Source organism: Sander lucioperca, chromosome 19 (genome assembly GCF_008315115.2).
Source record: "Sander lucioperca isolate FBNREF2018 chromosome 19, SLUC_FBN_1.2, whole genome shotgun sequence".
In the NCBI taxonomy this organism is placed as follows: domain Eukaryota; kingdom Metazoa; phylum Chordata; class Actinopteri; order Perciformes; family Percidae; genus Sander; species Sander lucioperca.
The window spans coordinates 23,810,529-23,826,019 of record NC_050191.1 but is presented as its reverse complement, the minus strand read 5'-3'; the positions used below and the strand labels follow the sequence as shown (position 1 = coordinate 23,826,019).

The 15,491-nt window shown below is 40.1% G+C and overlaps 2 protein-coding genes across 5 annotated transcripts in view; one reads left to right on the top strand and one right to left on the bottom strand.

Moving 5' to 3' along the window:
• Window positions 1–3,807, bottom strand: part of LOC116041939 (1-phosphatidylinositol 4,5-bisphosphate phosphodiesterase beta-1) — a 172,395-nt gene extending 168,588 nt beyond the window's left edge. For 2 of the 3 annotated variants that reach the window (XM_031288010.2, XM_031288012.2), the window contains exons 1-2: window positions 3,756–3,791; window positions 1,745–1,788 (exon numbers count right to left, since the gene is read on the bottom strand). The gene's annotated coding sequence lies outside the window, so the exon portion shown is untranslated. Of the gene's footprint in view, window positions 1–1,744; window positions 1,789–3,755 lie in introns of all 3 variants that reach the window. The other variant, XM_031288011.2, reaches the window with a different exon arrangement.
• Window positions 3,808–5,059: 1,252 nt separating this feature from the next.
• On the top strand, window positions 5,060–14,534 carry fermt1 (fermitin family member 1). 2 transcript variants are annotated; one of them, XM_031288036.2, is made up of 16 exons: window positions 5,060–5,323; window positions 7,085–7,239; window positions 7,892–7,989; window positions 8,835–8,970; window positions 9,137–9,277; window positions 10,055–10,238; window positions 10,342–10,444; window positions 10,550–10,657; window positions 11,344–11,475; window positions 11,666–11,715; window positions 12,404–12,528; window positions 12,911–13,017; window positions 13,157–13,381; window positions 13,487–13,611; window positions 13,710–13,851; window positions 13,974–14,534. In XM_031288036.2, exons 2-16 carry the CDS (start codon window positions 7,089–7,091, stop codon window positions 14,145–14,147), a joined length of 2,001 nt encoding a protein of 666 aa, XP_031143896.1. In that variant the 5' UTR covers window positions 5,060–5,323; window positions 7,085–7,088; the 3' UTR covers window positions 14,148–14,534. The 2 variants fall into 2 exon arrangements, with proteins under 2 accessions (XP_031143896.1, XP_031143895.1); XM_031288035.2 differs by having other exon boundaries at window positions 5,061–5,323; window positions 7,080–7,239; window positions 13,974–14,533.
• The last annotated feature ends 957 nt before the right edge of the window (window positions 14,535–15,491 follow it).

Here is a 15,491-nt window from a genome sequence, read left to right as displayed (position 1 = left end):
AATTTTAATTTTTTTATTTTTTACAGCATTGACCCTGGCTTGGTAACATTTTTTTATAAGCTTCAATGGAAACATCCACAAGCATGGACGTAAGACGCCATTTACTGAAGCACCTATCGCTCCACCCATACAATTAATTTTAGAAATAAAAGAGCCTTTATACTGAGCCTTCACTGCAGCGCAAGGATTACACATTCTATCTAAGGGGAGGTCAGTAATATTTAGACAAATAAAGGCACTTTTGTCAACACATACAGTCTGTATTTAGTCAATCGCTCTGCTCTAAGTCATAGATCCTCTCTTGACCATCGCACCTGTGTTGCTTGACTCTCATCACGACAGAATTTCACATTACACTGACATTTGTAAAACAAATAACCTGCCAGGTGCAGGTTGTCTTTTCTTGAGTTTCATTTTTCTATTTGAACAGGAACTGGTATGGAATTTCATGGTAACTATGGAGGTCAGTGGCTTAAGAATGAATCAATTCCCAATAAAAAAAAAAGAAAAGAAAAGAAAGTAAGAAACAGAACAAAGACATCATTTTCAAACCCTCAAAGAGTAAAAATGAATCAGAGCTGCAACTCTTTGCAGACCATGAGGCAGTGTAGCCTTTGCTCCCCAGAGCCCTGTGCTGTCAAGAGCCTCTCTACCAGTGCAGTTTCTCAGGCCTCCTGACCCCCTCAGTGCTGGTCCCACAGGATAAGTTCGTTCGTTAGGGATTCGTTGGGATGAAGAGGTGCGAGCGTCCAAAGGGGATGTAAGGGCTGAGGTGAAGGGGATGTGGAACGCCGAGGTGAGCAGTGGTCGGTAACCTTATGAAAACAACACCTGAACAGTGTTTACCTCCGAACCCGTATTCAGTCATGAATTAAGGCCTCCATCGACACGTCAAAGAAGTTGGTGAGGTAAGTTAGTTTCTTGTTGCATTCATTACTCCCTCTCGCATATCCCACCTCCCCACTATATCCCTGGAAGAACAACCCCCCACCCACCCCACCTCACCCCAAAAGCATGGGGCTCGGCAGCATGAATGGGGCATTGTGATGCGTCTCCGTCACGGCAGTGAATGTTTTCACTTCCATTTGATCCGTCGGCAAGGCTGCTAATTGGGTAAGCGTGTTCCCAGGTCACCAGGAGGTTTCTCTTTCCATAAATACAGAAACCCGGCGAAGGCTTCTACAGATGTTGTTTCCCACCCGCTTCCAAGTAGGTTCAGACCAGCTTCAGGCAGTAGATGTAATTTATTGTGTCTAAAACCACAGTCCAAAGTCTTTCCCTCTCTCTCTCCTCAAGACTACATTTTATCATTCTCCCAGGCACTGTAGTAAAGTGAAGTTGATATTTGTCCTTTCCTTTAGCTTGGACTGTGTGTGCTATGTTGCCATTATGACCACAGGTGTCATGATGACATGGACATGGCGTTACTTTGTCTGTACTGCATCCAGGCCTGACAGGTCCAAATTATGTTATTTTCCATGTGCCTGTCCACCAATGACACAGTTTATGAGGCTCAGGGTTTATTTGTTTGTTTTTGTCATGGAATTTACATTTCCTCTTAAACACAAGGACTCAAGACGACCTTGTGTGCCAGCATTAAAGACTGAGCTGGAACAGAGAGCTTAGACAGACTCGCAGGCATGTTTGCTACACTTACAGTAATCTGTAGGGTGTGGTCAAAATGATCAAGTGGTCAAAGAAACCTTCAACTGGAGCGCAGTGGTTTATGCTGAAGTGTCCTTACCCATTCTAGGGCTGTTTCTCTGCAGTTGACTCTGGCATGGGTCCCTAAATAAAGAGACAAGTTTCCCATTTAATCAATAAAGTATGATATCCTACTATCAAAAATGGAACACCACTGCAGACTACCCCTGAGATGGCATGGTTTTATTATAACAAGCTAGAAAGCCAGGGCTGCTGTTGATATGACACTAATTGAGAGTGACTCAAAAAATACTGCCTTTCATTTTTTATTACCACGTTCCTTTAAAAGCCATTTTCATATTGTAATAACTTGAGTGGCGATTGGCAGCTCCTGCTTTCTTCCAGTGAGAAAAATACCATGTGACGAAGGAGATGATAATCAAGAAATAGCTTGCGACAGGCCATTGTTTGCCTCGATGCGAAATGGAGGGACAGCAACCCCTTTAGCTGTGATATATGATGGCCTCAAGGGAGCTATTGCTTTTATAAAACGTTCAGTATTATATTAATAAATAATCATGTTCACAATTAAATAGGCCCTCCTGGGCTGGCTGGCTGTCTGCACATACCGAGGCGGTTGCTAAGGAACGCAGTGCAGTTAACTTTAGCCTACACTAGCAACTAGCACAGGCTATTTCTTTTGCTTACAGCTAAAGAAAAGCACAAAATAACACAAACTAACCGATCAAGGCAGCAGTATACAGCAACTCGTGTTTTCTGCAAGCTAAAACTACTGTTTTGTCAATGGGGTCTGGTGGCTTTGAAGAGAACATAGATAGCGGCTCCAGCTCCCCGTCGGAAAGGGCTGTCTGACCGCAAGGTAAAGCGGTGAAAATATTCTAAATATAGTGTACACTTATAAGGGATACTTTGCTGATATTAAACCAGCTGTGTGTCATGGCTAGCGTGTGCGCAGATGAAAGGCTTCCCTCCGTGGCACCAGCTATCAGTTCATTTTCTCAGATGTGGTATGATACTTATTGTGCAAAGGAATTAGACGTCATAGGCGTTGTATATGGTTATTATATCACGGCTATGAACCAATCAAATTACTTGATTTGAGCTACCCGTTTTATAAAGATGTTTTTAATTTCAATACATACTTGAATTTCTCCATTACAGCACCTTTATGATCCAGTGCTATAAAACACACATGTAAAGAACTACAGAGTTGGAGCAAACAGTGGCCACTTTATAAGCCGTAGATATGAAGTGCCTTTCTCTTAAAACTGTTTCAAAAACTAAGGAGCTTTCCCTCCTCAAACTCAGATGTGGTCTAATGGCGCCACTGTGTGGCAGGAAAAGAACTTTAAGTATTAATGTCCACTAACAGTTCTTGGGTGTCCTTTACTTATCAGTCGGTTGACTTAACAGAAAAATATGTCAAATTGTTTATTAATGTCTCTCTGCAGATGAATGTAGTCATGCAGAAGGATCTCCGAAATACAAAAAGACTAGTGCTTACAGTAGTTGTGAATATTACTGTGATGCTAGAGATATGACTAATTTTCCAGTTACAGTATGACTAATAAATATTAACTTAGTGTCTATTAAATGACCATAAAAATGACTCATCAACTAAAAGTCTCTTTGTCCACCAAGACTTAAATAACAGACTTTTCAACTGCTAAGACGACTAACGACTAAGAAGGGGCAGCCATAATATTTAAAAGTCTCTCTATTTTTTCCCTTTTTCTACAATTTGGAGATTACATTAAGTGTTAATGCACATGCATAGGACATTAAATCATGTGAAAGGAAGCAATTTATGTAATTTAGGCATTGGGTGCCTACGAAAGTCTATAATTGAAACATTGCATTTTAAACCAGTGGTGACAGTGTGCAGGAATGTATTACTTTCTTTCAGAATTTAGAAGGTTTCTGTTATTCAATATACAGTTATCTTAAAATGTAACTTAATCTTAAACTTCCATCTGTGCTCAAGCTGCCTTATTACCCCATGTGATCTCATTTATGTTTGTCATTTGATTACATTATGCCTTTTGCTCAAGTACTACCAGCCAAGTCAAAAAGATACTGTATTATCTTACCAATTGAAACCAGGGGGTGGCAGGCTTCACACATGGGCTCATCTCATAATGACCAAGTGCCTGTAACAAGAAAAGTCCACAGAAGGCACAAACACACCTACATATTAAATTTACAAAATTGGCTATAACTCAGTGTGTCAGTAGAATGCCATCTGTACAAATAAAAGAGTTTGACTGTGTTGTTGTTGTTTCATAAGCTGGCAATACAGTGGAAAAGACCAACTCAAGTGATTCATCTTGATTTACTCATTAGGCAGGATGTGGGCATTAAGGAAGGTGGGCTGATTCATGTGAGGTAAACTATTATTCATCATGTTGTGGGCTTGTCTCTTTAAATCCATTTAAACTGGAGCAACAGCCCTGATATGATATTTTCACAATGACTATACCTCCTTTGTAAGTATCCAAATTCAATCCCAACAGGGTCTTTCTTCCTGTAGTCGGTGTAAATAGGTCAACACCAGAATATAACTTTAAACCTTTTCAAAAAAACGTTCTTAAAGATTGTAACTTTTGAATTTTGACACAAAGCAGGCTTGTGTTAGCTTGGGTAGTTATTTGCTGCATGTAAAATTAAGTATTGTTTGTTAATTTCTTAAAGGAGTATTCCCCCCCAATACCACAGCAACCAGTAGGATACTATTTCCACAAACTGAGTAGCTAGTACTCCCATGACAGGTAAACTGACTTTAAATGTGTAAAGTTGGGGGACTGCCCCTTTAATATGTAGCTTTAATTGACCTAGCTAACGTAACAGTTTAAAGTTATGCTTTCCTAAAAATGCAGTCACAAATAAGTCCAGTCTTCTATCAATCCATCAATCAGTGGTTAGCCAGTCCCATCCAGTGAAAGCCCCAACCAAATATGTTTTACTGCTACTATTATTATATTATTGGCTAGCTAAGTATATTAATATTAGGTGCTGACACATTATTTTATCAATAAAAGACTAACGTTAACTGCCATTTTCTTTTGGTCCATTTCTTTCAAATTTGGGTTAATTTAAAATGTATGCTACACTGAAAGCACCTTGATACAGTATATTTAGCTAGTTTTTGTTATGCTAAATACTAATGCTAATATTTACCAAGTTGCAAATCATTAGCTTACTGCTATGTAACATTAGTCATTTAGTTATCACCACACTGTGACCGACAAGTATTAGCATTCGCTGTCGTTAGGTTGAGTAGGTTTATGTTACGGTAACGTTAGCTAATTTTTGGGTAACGTTACTCATCATGTTACAGTTATGTCTGTCATGTAGTTAGCTAATGTTAGTCATTTGAAGTAGCGTACTAGCTAGCTATATATTGCACTAGCTATGGTATATGAGCCCTGCAGAACTTGTTTTAATTTATTAAATCACAAACTCGTGTAAACGCCGGTTGTGGACAAACCCACTTTTACATGTAGCGTAACGTTTACCGACTTCCTCTAACGGTTCCACCTCCTCTCTACCTGTGCACGGGGCGTGTTTAACATCTGAAGGAGCCTCGTTCATTCCTGGTTCATTCCACTTCAAAAGACATTTCTAGGAATAGCTCTCCGGCAGAAAACTTTGAATAAAGGTAAGAGTGGTTTCAGAGTTTTGACGTTGTTAGTTTTATGGGCCATTATCAAGCTGGGAATGAATAAAGCAGACTTCTCATGTCCCTGAAGAAGAAAGGAAAAAAAATCACATGATTGGAAATGGTCCAGTTTGGATTATGTGTCTGTGGTAGGCCTACACAGAAGGAAAGGTAATGGTTAATTGGTAGGACTCTACTATTATTGCTGAACAGACTGTACTGACACTGTACTGTATTCTTCATACTAAAATGTAACAGTAGTGTTGTTTATGGCTCAAAAGTAAGACATCATACTCATTGCCCCAGGGTTCACTGTCATCATTTTTTATTTATTTATTTTTTTTTATTTTAGACCATTTGCCTTAGTAAGAATGATTTTACAATAAGAAGAGATGCATGGTGCTTTTGGACAATGTCTCCTATTATAATAATATGTGTGTAGTTGCATTGTAAAGAATGGGTTGCTGTAACGTGGATGTCTTTTTTCCCAGTGCTGCATTCCTCTAGTTGTTCCAATATTAAGTCCACTCTTTCAATGCAGTTTTGGTTGGAAATCAAACACCTGTAAATTAGAAATAATAGATTAAACACTGTTCACATTGGCTATACCTTTTAAGGAGTTAGAATATGAGAGCTCTTTAAACAGTTGCATATTTTGTATGAAAATAGATTTTATTTTTTGTTTGCATTTTGATGAGGACCAAATTACATCATTGCTCCTCCCATCACTTTTTGGTCTTTATTTGCAGCTAGTGTAATGTTGTTGAGTCAATTCATCACGCTCCAACACATCTCAACAAGCCTTTCCTCAGCAGACATGCAGGCTCAAACTTTTAACTGGGAGCAGCACAAAGAAAGCAGAGTGGGTTCGTTAAACCTAGCCTCCCGGCAACACAGTTTCACACAGTATACATTTCTACTGGGCTACCCAGGACAAATGAAGCAGGTATTTCTATTGATAGCCCCAGTCTAGACGTGTGTGTGTGTGTGTGTGTGTGTGTGTGTGTGTGTGTGTGTGTTGGCATCTCTTTGTTCACCACACTTTCTAAATTCAGATGTGAAATGAAGGGAGATTGGTGCAGTGTGGGGAGATTGTTGTTTTGCATGGTCTCTCCTGCACCAGATTCGTGTCCCTGCTCGTCACACATTCCACAGCTGTACCCTGCCTGCTCCTCCTCCGCTCTTCTCCCCTTTCTTACCTGCCTGATGTCTTTTATCCATTCACTCTCTCAAAATTAAAATCCAACAATTCTCCACCTAGTTGTGCCTTTCTGTGCAGAGCCCTACAGCTGTGATATGCCTGCTGTGTTTACTGTGTGTTGTGCGGTCTCATCTATTTTTCCTGCTGGCACCAGCCAGTACATCTGCCAGTCTGCGTGTTCGCTGATATTTTATTTATAAATGTACCGGCTAAGAGGAGTACTTCAGGGGCTGCGGTATCATTGCAGAGATAATGCAGAAGAAGCATGGTGAAAATCTGTTCCATTGCTAGCCACTGAAAACCCTGAGAGATCTATGTTTGTTAACTGTTGGCCAAGATCATTTGGATGTTCCCACAGGATGTTGAGAAACACTTAATCCGCTGACTCATGTTTTCATCCCAGATGTTTCCTAATCTTCCAAACAAAAGAAAGAAGGAAATAATCAACATATTTTAGTGGAATTCCCCCACCATGGGATTATAAAGATAGCGGTAGGTTTTATTATCTAAACCTGGGGGCACCCTGTCTATAATCTATGCCTCCTGTCTTTTAAGAACAGGGCCATGACCACAGCCGCAGAGCATGGAGAAAAATCATGGGAGCTGTCCGTGCAGGTGGATCAAAAAGATGGAGATGAGTCCATGAAATTTAAGCTGAGGGTGAAGGGAGACTTGCACGTTGGAGGCCTCATGCTTAAGCTGGTGGAGAAGATCAGTAAGTGGTTCAGATGGGTAAAACACTGCTGTACCCTAATCCGTCACACTCAATTTTGGTTTGTTTACCTGGTAAAAGCTTACATCCATTCGACTCGGTTTTAAGCACAATGCCTCAACCTCTCCCTGCTCCCACAACAGGTCTGTTAGTCAAGCCACACCCTTGTTTGCCCTGCATTTTTCTACACTGCAGTGCCATTGTTTTGCCACAATGCATTGGCTTATGTAGCCCTAGGGGCCAAAGTTCAGCCAGGATCTTATCTGATATTTCTTAACAGGTCTCTGTAAATTCAGAGGAGCTAGTATGACGGCAACTTCAGTAAGGTGGTTTAAACAGCATGAGACATAATAGATGACTAAGTAGCTTGTCATCAACAGACGGATTTCAGCCCAGCACCATAACATGATGTCAGGTAGACTCATAAAACCCCACTTTAATCATGCTTAGCCACCTACACAACAGTGGGTACGGGAAGTGTTTGTGTCGGTAGCAGATGTCGAGGTTGTAGTTAAGAATGCAAGAGCTCCACATAAAGACCCTTTAAACTTGACATGTAAATGTGTGCAATAACTTTAGGTGTGAGCTACCCTTTAAACTTGAGATATGACAGTAACATGGTAGTAATATGTTTACTTAATCTGTCTGTCTGCAGAGGCTCCTCAAGACTGGTCAGACCATGCCCTGTGGTGGGAACAGAGGAAATGCTGGCTGCTCAAAACCCATTGGACCTTGGACAAGTATGGAATTCAGGTAACATGTAGATGCCAAAGTGATTAAATCTGGGGGTTTTTTCTAATTGTGCTGATATGTTATAAATTCAAAAACAATTACACAAAAATAAATAGAAATGTTTTTCTACAGGGACGACCTCTAGCTCAGCCAGTACAGCGTGCGCCCCATGTAGGCTGAGTCCTTTGCAGCGGCCGGGGTTCAAAGCCAACCTGTGGCCCTTTCCTGCGTGTCATTCGTTTATATCTACTATCACTATCTAATAAAAAATAAAAGCCCAGAAAATAATCTTTAATAAAATGTATTTCTACAAAGGTCAAATGTTATTTGAATGCCCATGGCACAGTAGAATACTCCAGTCAAAGCCGTAATAATTCAATTCTGTGTGTGTCTGTGGGTTTGTAGCTCCTTGAGGCATGGATAGCCATCAGTGGTTTTATATTGTTAGCCCAGCCTGTATTAGGTTTATAATTCCAACACATGCTGTACAGCCAAGCATTGTTCAAGCTCAAAGAACTACATATATAGTCATAGTGAAGATGTCACTGTTAACAAAGTGATAGCGAACAAATTAATGCTGAGAAAGATGAGGAAAATATGTACAAAATGGGTGCAATGCACATTTATGTGTCAAAGTTCCCTCTCCAAAACAGGCTCACTGTCTATTTTTGGTGTCCATTATCTGCGCTGCATGTGTGAACATCACTTTATACTACATATACCCTCTGTGTACACATTCCACAGACCGGGGAAGTTCCTCTAAGTCCAACTAAGGTTGAAAAGATCTCCAAATCAGCACAATAAAAAAGGAAAGATAATTATGGATTTTGCAGGTCTGGTTTCAAAAACATAATTTTTCTACACAGGCTGATGCTGACCTGCGCTATACACCCCAGCACAAAGCCCTGTTGCTGCAGCTCCCCAATATGAAAACCATCAAAATGACCGTCAGCTTCTCCAGTGTGGTCTTTAAGACGGTGGCGGAGATCTGTCGCATACTCAGTATGTTTCTCTGTCCTTTCTGATCGCAGTGTCCCTTTGTGCTGCTTTTCTTAACATTGAATGTGTCTTAGACAGAGACATCGTGGATTGATCTGAAATTAAGACTCACCTTGCTTCCATATTCTCCCTGATCCCCCCACACCGTCTGGTGTTGGCTCCATCTCAGACATCAGACGATCCGAGGAGCTGTCCCTGCTGAAGCCTCCAGACGATCCCTCCAAGAAGAAGAAGAAGAAGAAAGACAAGAATTCAGCAGATGATGACATCTGGGACATTGATTTACTGAGCGGGGGGCCAGGAGGCACAGGTACTGTGAAACACAGTGCTGTTTCTTACAGAAAAACTAGTTTCACAGCGCAAAAGCATCTAATTTAATTTCAAAACAATCTGCAGCATCTCTGTAAAGAAGAAACCGAGTAAAGTGTTCAGTTTGCTAAGGTCAAATGTCTAATCACAGATAGAAGTCCAGTTTTATTTATATTTAGCTCACAGAAGACTCACTAATTTTCATAATGTCTGTAATTGGATACATTCATGATTAATGTCCAGCCCTAGAAGGGATAGCATTTTTATTTCTATGAATTACTTCTGCTGGAGGAGGAGAAGAAATGAGAAATTTCTATATATATGACAGGCCAGAGTTTTCATCAGTGAGATCTGAAAGAATTGTTCAGTATGCTGCCATAGTCTTTGGGGTTTCCCCAACACGCACTCGCTCACTCTTACACTGAGTATCAGATTCCACACCAACTGAAAGATCACTCTAATAAAGACATTTGATCTCTGCCGCCTTTTATGTCGACCCAGTTGGTAAGTTTCGAGTTTCATCATGCGGTATTTTGTTTTTATGAGTCTAAATCTTTCTGTCATACTTTTATTCTTTACTATTGATCTTTCTTTAAAAATGTTTTTTTTTTTTTTTTTTTAACCACAATCTGACAGTGAGTTGATCTCAACTTTAAATGCAGCTCCCCTTACAATTCCTTTTAAATACATTATTAATATAAAAGGTATGCAGAAGCCTTTTTGCTGAAACCTGAAACCCAGATTTTAATCACGAATCTGCCATTCTCCTTAAAACAAGGCCCCATGTACAGTAAGACTATGACAGCCACCTACGACCCAGAGAACGGGATGCCGGTGTCTGCCACAAGCCTTTGGTTTGGAGAAAACCCTCTAGCCGACTCCCAGCCAAACCTGCCGCCTGCTGAGCTGGCCAAGCTGTACCAGCCGCTCACGCCAGTGGACAAAGCAATCAACAATGCAGGGTAGATGATAGGCTTTTGCTCATTGATTTGAAACTAGCAGTGTTAAATGTGGATGATATTTCTCACCACAGCACCTCTAATTGTTCGTTTCTATGATTGACAGGTGGTTGGACTCGTCTCGTTCTCTTATGGAGCAAGACATCCAAGATGAAGAAAAGCTATTGCTTCGCTTCAAGTACAATGTCTTCTTTGACCTTAATCCCAAAGTAAGAGACCCAAAATGTATCCCCTTGGGGAAAAAAAAAAAAAAAAAAGATATTTTTGACTTTTGGTTTTAAAATTAATTTGAGTGCGTGCTTTTTGTGTTTTAGTATGACGCAGTCCGAATAACCCAGCTGTATGAACAAGCTCGCTGGTCCATCCTGCTGGAGGAGATAGACTGCACTGAGGAGGAAATGCTGATGTTTGCTTCATTGCAGGTGAACAACATGCCATCACAGTTATGAAAGTGACATAAGGTTCTGTAACAGTATGTGGAGTCAATTCTTCATCTATAAATGCTGCATTCAAACCACAGTTATCTGAAGGGCACAGTAATGTAGCCTACATTAGCTAATAAAGGACAGTATATGTGTGTGTCTTAGCTCAGATTATTATCCCTCCGAGAGAGCAGGTTTGGGGTCTAAATCTACGTGAGGACATGTCAGGACATGAGGAAAATCCCCCTGGAGAGGGAGGATGGCAGGGGGATGTTGAGAAAGAGAGATTGAGTAGCGGGAAAAGCAGTATTGAAAGAATTATAGCTCTCCATCAGATAAATTGGCTCTCAAGAACTAATGATTACCATCATAACTGTGTCATGTTTCAGCTGTGACATTCTGTGTATTCTAACTCTCAGGCCATCTCTGATCCGTTCAGCTGTTAATTTGCAACTGCTGGGACCGTGATTCAGATATCACAGTGATTCAAAAGGAGATCAGTGTTATACTCACCTACACATTAGTGCAATGGCAGGCACACCGGGCTGTGCTCAAACCTCCCTCTGACTCATGCCCGCCTTGCATAACCTCCTAAGTCATAATGACTTGTACTTGTTAAAATATTTGATCATTGCTACTAGAAAAGTCAGTGGAGGGTTTTCTAAAAACCTTCATTTCATTTTCAGTACCACATTTGTAAACTGACCATGTCAAGTGAACCACTGGACCACTCCAACGAACCAGAAATAGATGAAGTGGAGGCTGCCCTGTCCAACTTGGAGGTGACGCTTGAAGGCGGACACACAGACCGAATTCTGGTAAACATATATTTTTTAGACGCTACTACACTGGAGTGAATATTAACTGTAATTTTAAGGTTTTCAGGTTACAGTAGAACACCTGTTTTTAAGCAGGAGTGATAGGTAGGCCTCCGATGATTGCATGTCTTAACATGGTGATGTCAGGAGAAGACACAGGATAATTTACAGTTGTTTGTCCCGCCCCCAGGAAGACATTACAGACATTCCAGAGCTGGCAGATTCCCTCCGGCTGTTTAGGTAAACCCACCTTTGTTTCTATAACATGAAGATGCCAACATTAATGACTGAAGTAAGATCTCAAATATCTCGATCTGAAATTGATCTTTTACTGTCCTTTAAACACTCACCTATCCAGTGGCCTTTAAATCAGCCTAATTTAGTGGCTTGCTGCCATAAGATCATTTATGGGACAGGGGTAAAAATATTCTCTATTCAGATTTATTATGTGTATTTACGTCTCTGATATTTGCTTTTATCTTATAATGGACTGCATTTATATAGCAATTCTAGTCTCAGCAACCACGCTTTACACACTACAAGCACCATTCAGCCCATTCACACACTGGTTGAACATTTACACAATTTGTGGTTCAGTATCTTGCCCAAGACTAGGGATCGAAATCGCCGACCTTCCGATTCGTAGGTACCTTCCGCTCTACCTCTTAAACCACAGCACTGCATGCTACATTAAATACTTACATACACTACACTACATAATGGCTTGTAGGTCGTCTGATAATTGATTAAAAGGAAAACAACCTTCTGTTGAGCTGCTCACTGGAAATATATATTTAATACCATTCTAAAACATTTATGCTGCTTTGCTTACAGTCTTTTACGCAGCGCTATCAAGGTAATAACCTTTATTGCAGGTAAAAAAAAACAACCAATGATTTGTTTTTCCTTTCGTTCATTCTCAAATCAGGCCCAAAAGACTATCGCTGCGGCCGTACAAAGAGTACTGGTTTGTATTCAAGGACACCACCATCTCCTACTACAAGAACAAGGAGACCTCCAATGGAGAACCCATAGAGCAGTTACACCTCCGAGGTCAGTGAAGAAGAATGATGTGGAAAACCACTTCTTAATGTGTTCTGTATTGTTGAGGAGTAATAACCCCTTAATGTAAGCATTTCCATGATGTATGATTACATCTTTGAGCATAGCTAGAAAACAGAGAACCAAGGTATTCTCATTATTTAATAATAATAATAATAATAATAATAATAATGCTATACAAATTATTTTCTCCTGCTATTAGTATGGGAAAAGTAGTAAATATCAACTATTACAGTCCAAAAGAAATTCAGTGGTATTCTCCTTTAAGCCTCCACGGTAGCTGCAGTTTTATTCGGTGATAATATTAGCAGATCTGTTGTATCTTGCTCTTCTTCTGTAGTTAAATTCACTCAATTATCTCTTCATTTGACAGGCTGTGAGGTAGTCCCTGATGTCAACGTGACAGACAAGAAGTTCGGCATCAAGCTCCTGCTCCCGGTTGCTGACGGGATGAACGAGGTGTACATCAGATGTGACAATGTACGTCCCACATCTTTCTCCCCGTGAACATTATCCTGTAATGGGCAGCAATTCTGCCTCTTTTTTTTTTTTTAAATCCCTGTAAAGTGTGCATACATAAACGCAGGCTTATATTGTAACTGTCCTGTAATTTCTGCAGGAAACACAGTACGCCAAGTGGAAAGCTGCATGTATCCTGGCCTCCAAGGGCAAGACAATGGCCTACAGCTCCTACAAGTCAGAAGTGAGGAACATCCAGTCCTTTCTGCAAATGAAGAGCCTGGCGCCCCCTCCTGGTCAGGCCGCTCCTGACCTTGACGCCATGGACATGAACGCCGAATGTTTTTTTTCTCCACGCTACACCAAGAAGCACAAGACCAAACAGGTCTGTTTTAAGGGCTACATGCAGTATACTTTGCCAGCGATCATCAGCGTTCCCTTACTGTTATCACGAAATATATCTGCTTAATCTGCGTGTGATTGTTTCAAGCTTACCGCACGTATCCTGGAGGCCCATCAGAACATAGCGCGGCTGTCCCTAATGGAGGCCAAGATGCGCTTCATCCAGGCCTGGCAGTCGCTTCCAGAGTTCGGTATCAACTACTACATTGTCAGGTACAATGCACATATTCAGGCATATTACACAGACAACTGGCGACATATTTGAACATCTAAATCGTGTTTATAATTGATGATTTGGTTATTCGTTTCAGATTCAAAGGCAGTAAGAAGGATGAGATTCTGGGAATCTCATACAACCGTCTGATTCGTCTTGACATGTCCTCTTTTCTGCCCGTCACCACATGGAGGTTCGCCAACATGAAGCAGTGGAACGTTAACTGGGAGATAAGACAGGTGAGGGATCTTTGTGCCATATATTGTGATTTTACATGTCTCTTCATTCAGGGAAGCAGTTTTGGGTATTGCCTACAGACAGTATAACTTCAGAGACATGAATACTTTGTATGTAATTCCAGGTGACCATAGAGTTCGACCAGAATGTGTCAATAGCCTTCTGCTGTTTGAGCTGTGACTGCAAGGTGGTCCATGAGTTCATTGGCGGTTACATCTTCCTCTCCACAAGATCTAAAGACCAGAATGAGACGCTAGACGAAGAACTGTTCCATAAACTAACTGGAGGCCAAGAATGAGGAAAGATACGAGCCTGTGCTTCTTTTAGTTCATCTGTTGTTTATTTACGTGTGTTACAATGTGAATGTACAGCATTCATCTACTGTAGCAATGGTAACCCTAAACACTGAGCAAATCGCTGCCAAAGACAATGTAATACTGTATACTGTAAGTTTAACATTTTCACTCACAGAATAGCATCATTTTTTGTCATCTATTCAGCTGTGAAGTTATAGCAATGTACCCTAAACTAGAAAAATAGTGGCGATGTAAATATGTTGTCAAGCTTCTCTCAAAACGTGGATGCATTGTTATTTGTAAGAATTAAGCTTCTTTTTTTTTTTAGATGAAGAAATGTCCTTGTTTCAGACAGAAAAACATTTTGTAAAAAAGGTTCATGGTAGGCAGAGAATCATTTTTTTCCTGTCCATGTTAACGTGACGACAAGGAAATGTACTACTTATTTTTGTAATTGCTACTGTATGAACAGCGATACCAACACTGAACTGCTGCGACATGGCCTGAAAAGTGAAGCTTAAAAATTCACAAGAACTATGTATGTGTCTTTGATTCATGATTTACTCAATAATTTGAACACTGAAAGCTTCAGAACATGCTCCAAGTTTAATATAACTTTAATATAACTTATGGGTTTGGACTGAGGTCACTATGACTTACTGTCTGATGAAAAATGTGTCAATAGTTTGTTGCAATTTATAGGCTATAAGCATAGACTTTACAGCCTATGGCTATACGTCTACAATAGTTGGTGTGTTTGCCATATATTGCAACTATTTGATATATTCCACATCTCTAAATACACACTAGCTTACTGTATATAAAAGATATGAGATATGTCAGCCCGTATGCAAACATGTTGAAATATTGTGGAAAGAGAATTCAACTGACAAATAATGGGGGAAAAAACAGACTGGGAATATTCTACATCTCCTCACTGAAACTGGACAACGATTATAATAATTATATATTTTTACATAGTATATATTATACATTATACACAGTGTGTGTGTGTGTGTATATATATATATATATATATATATATATATATATATATATATATATATATATATATATATATAAATAATACAAAATGTATTGGCCAATAAAGCTTCAGCCATATACCTCGTTAAATTTGTGTGCAAGATACAGTGACATCACCTTCACTATGTGTACCCTTTTCTAACACTGCTGCTACATTGCGCACAATGTGGTTTACATCTCAAAATATATATTCTCTAGCACTCGGGTTGTGCCCAAAGACTGTGAAATGAGGCTGTGTCTAAAGTCTGTACTTCTTCATAGCGCACCTTACCTCTCCTCTGACGATAAATTCACGCTCATCG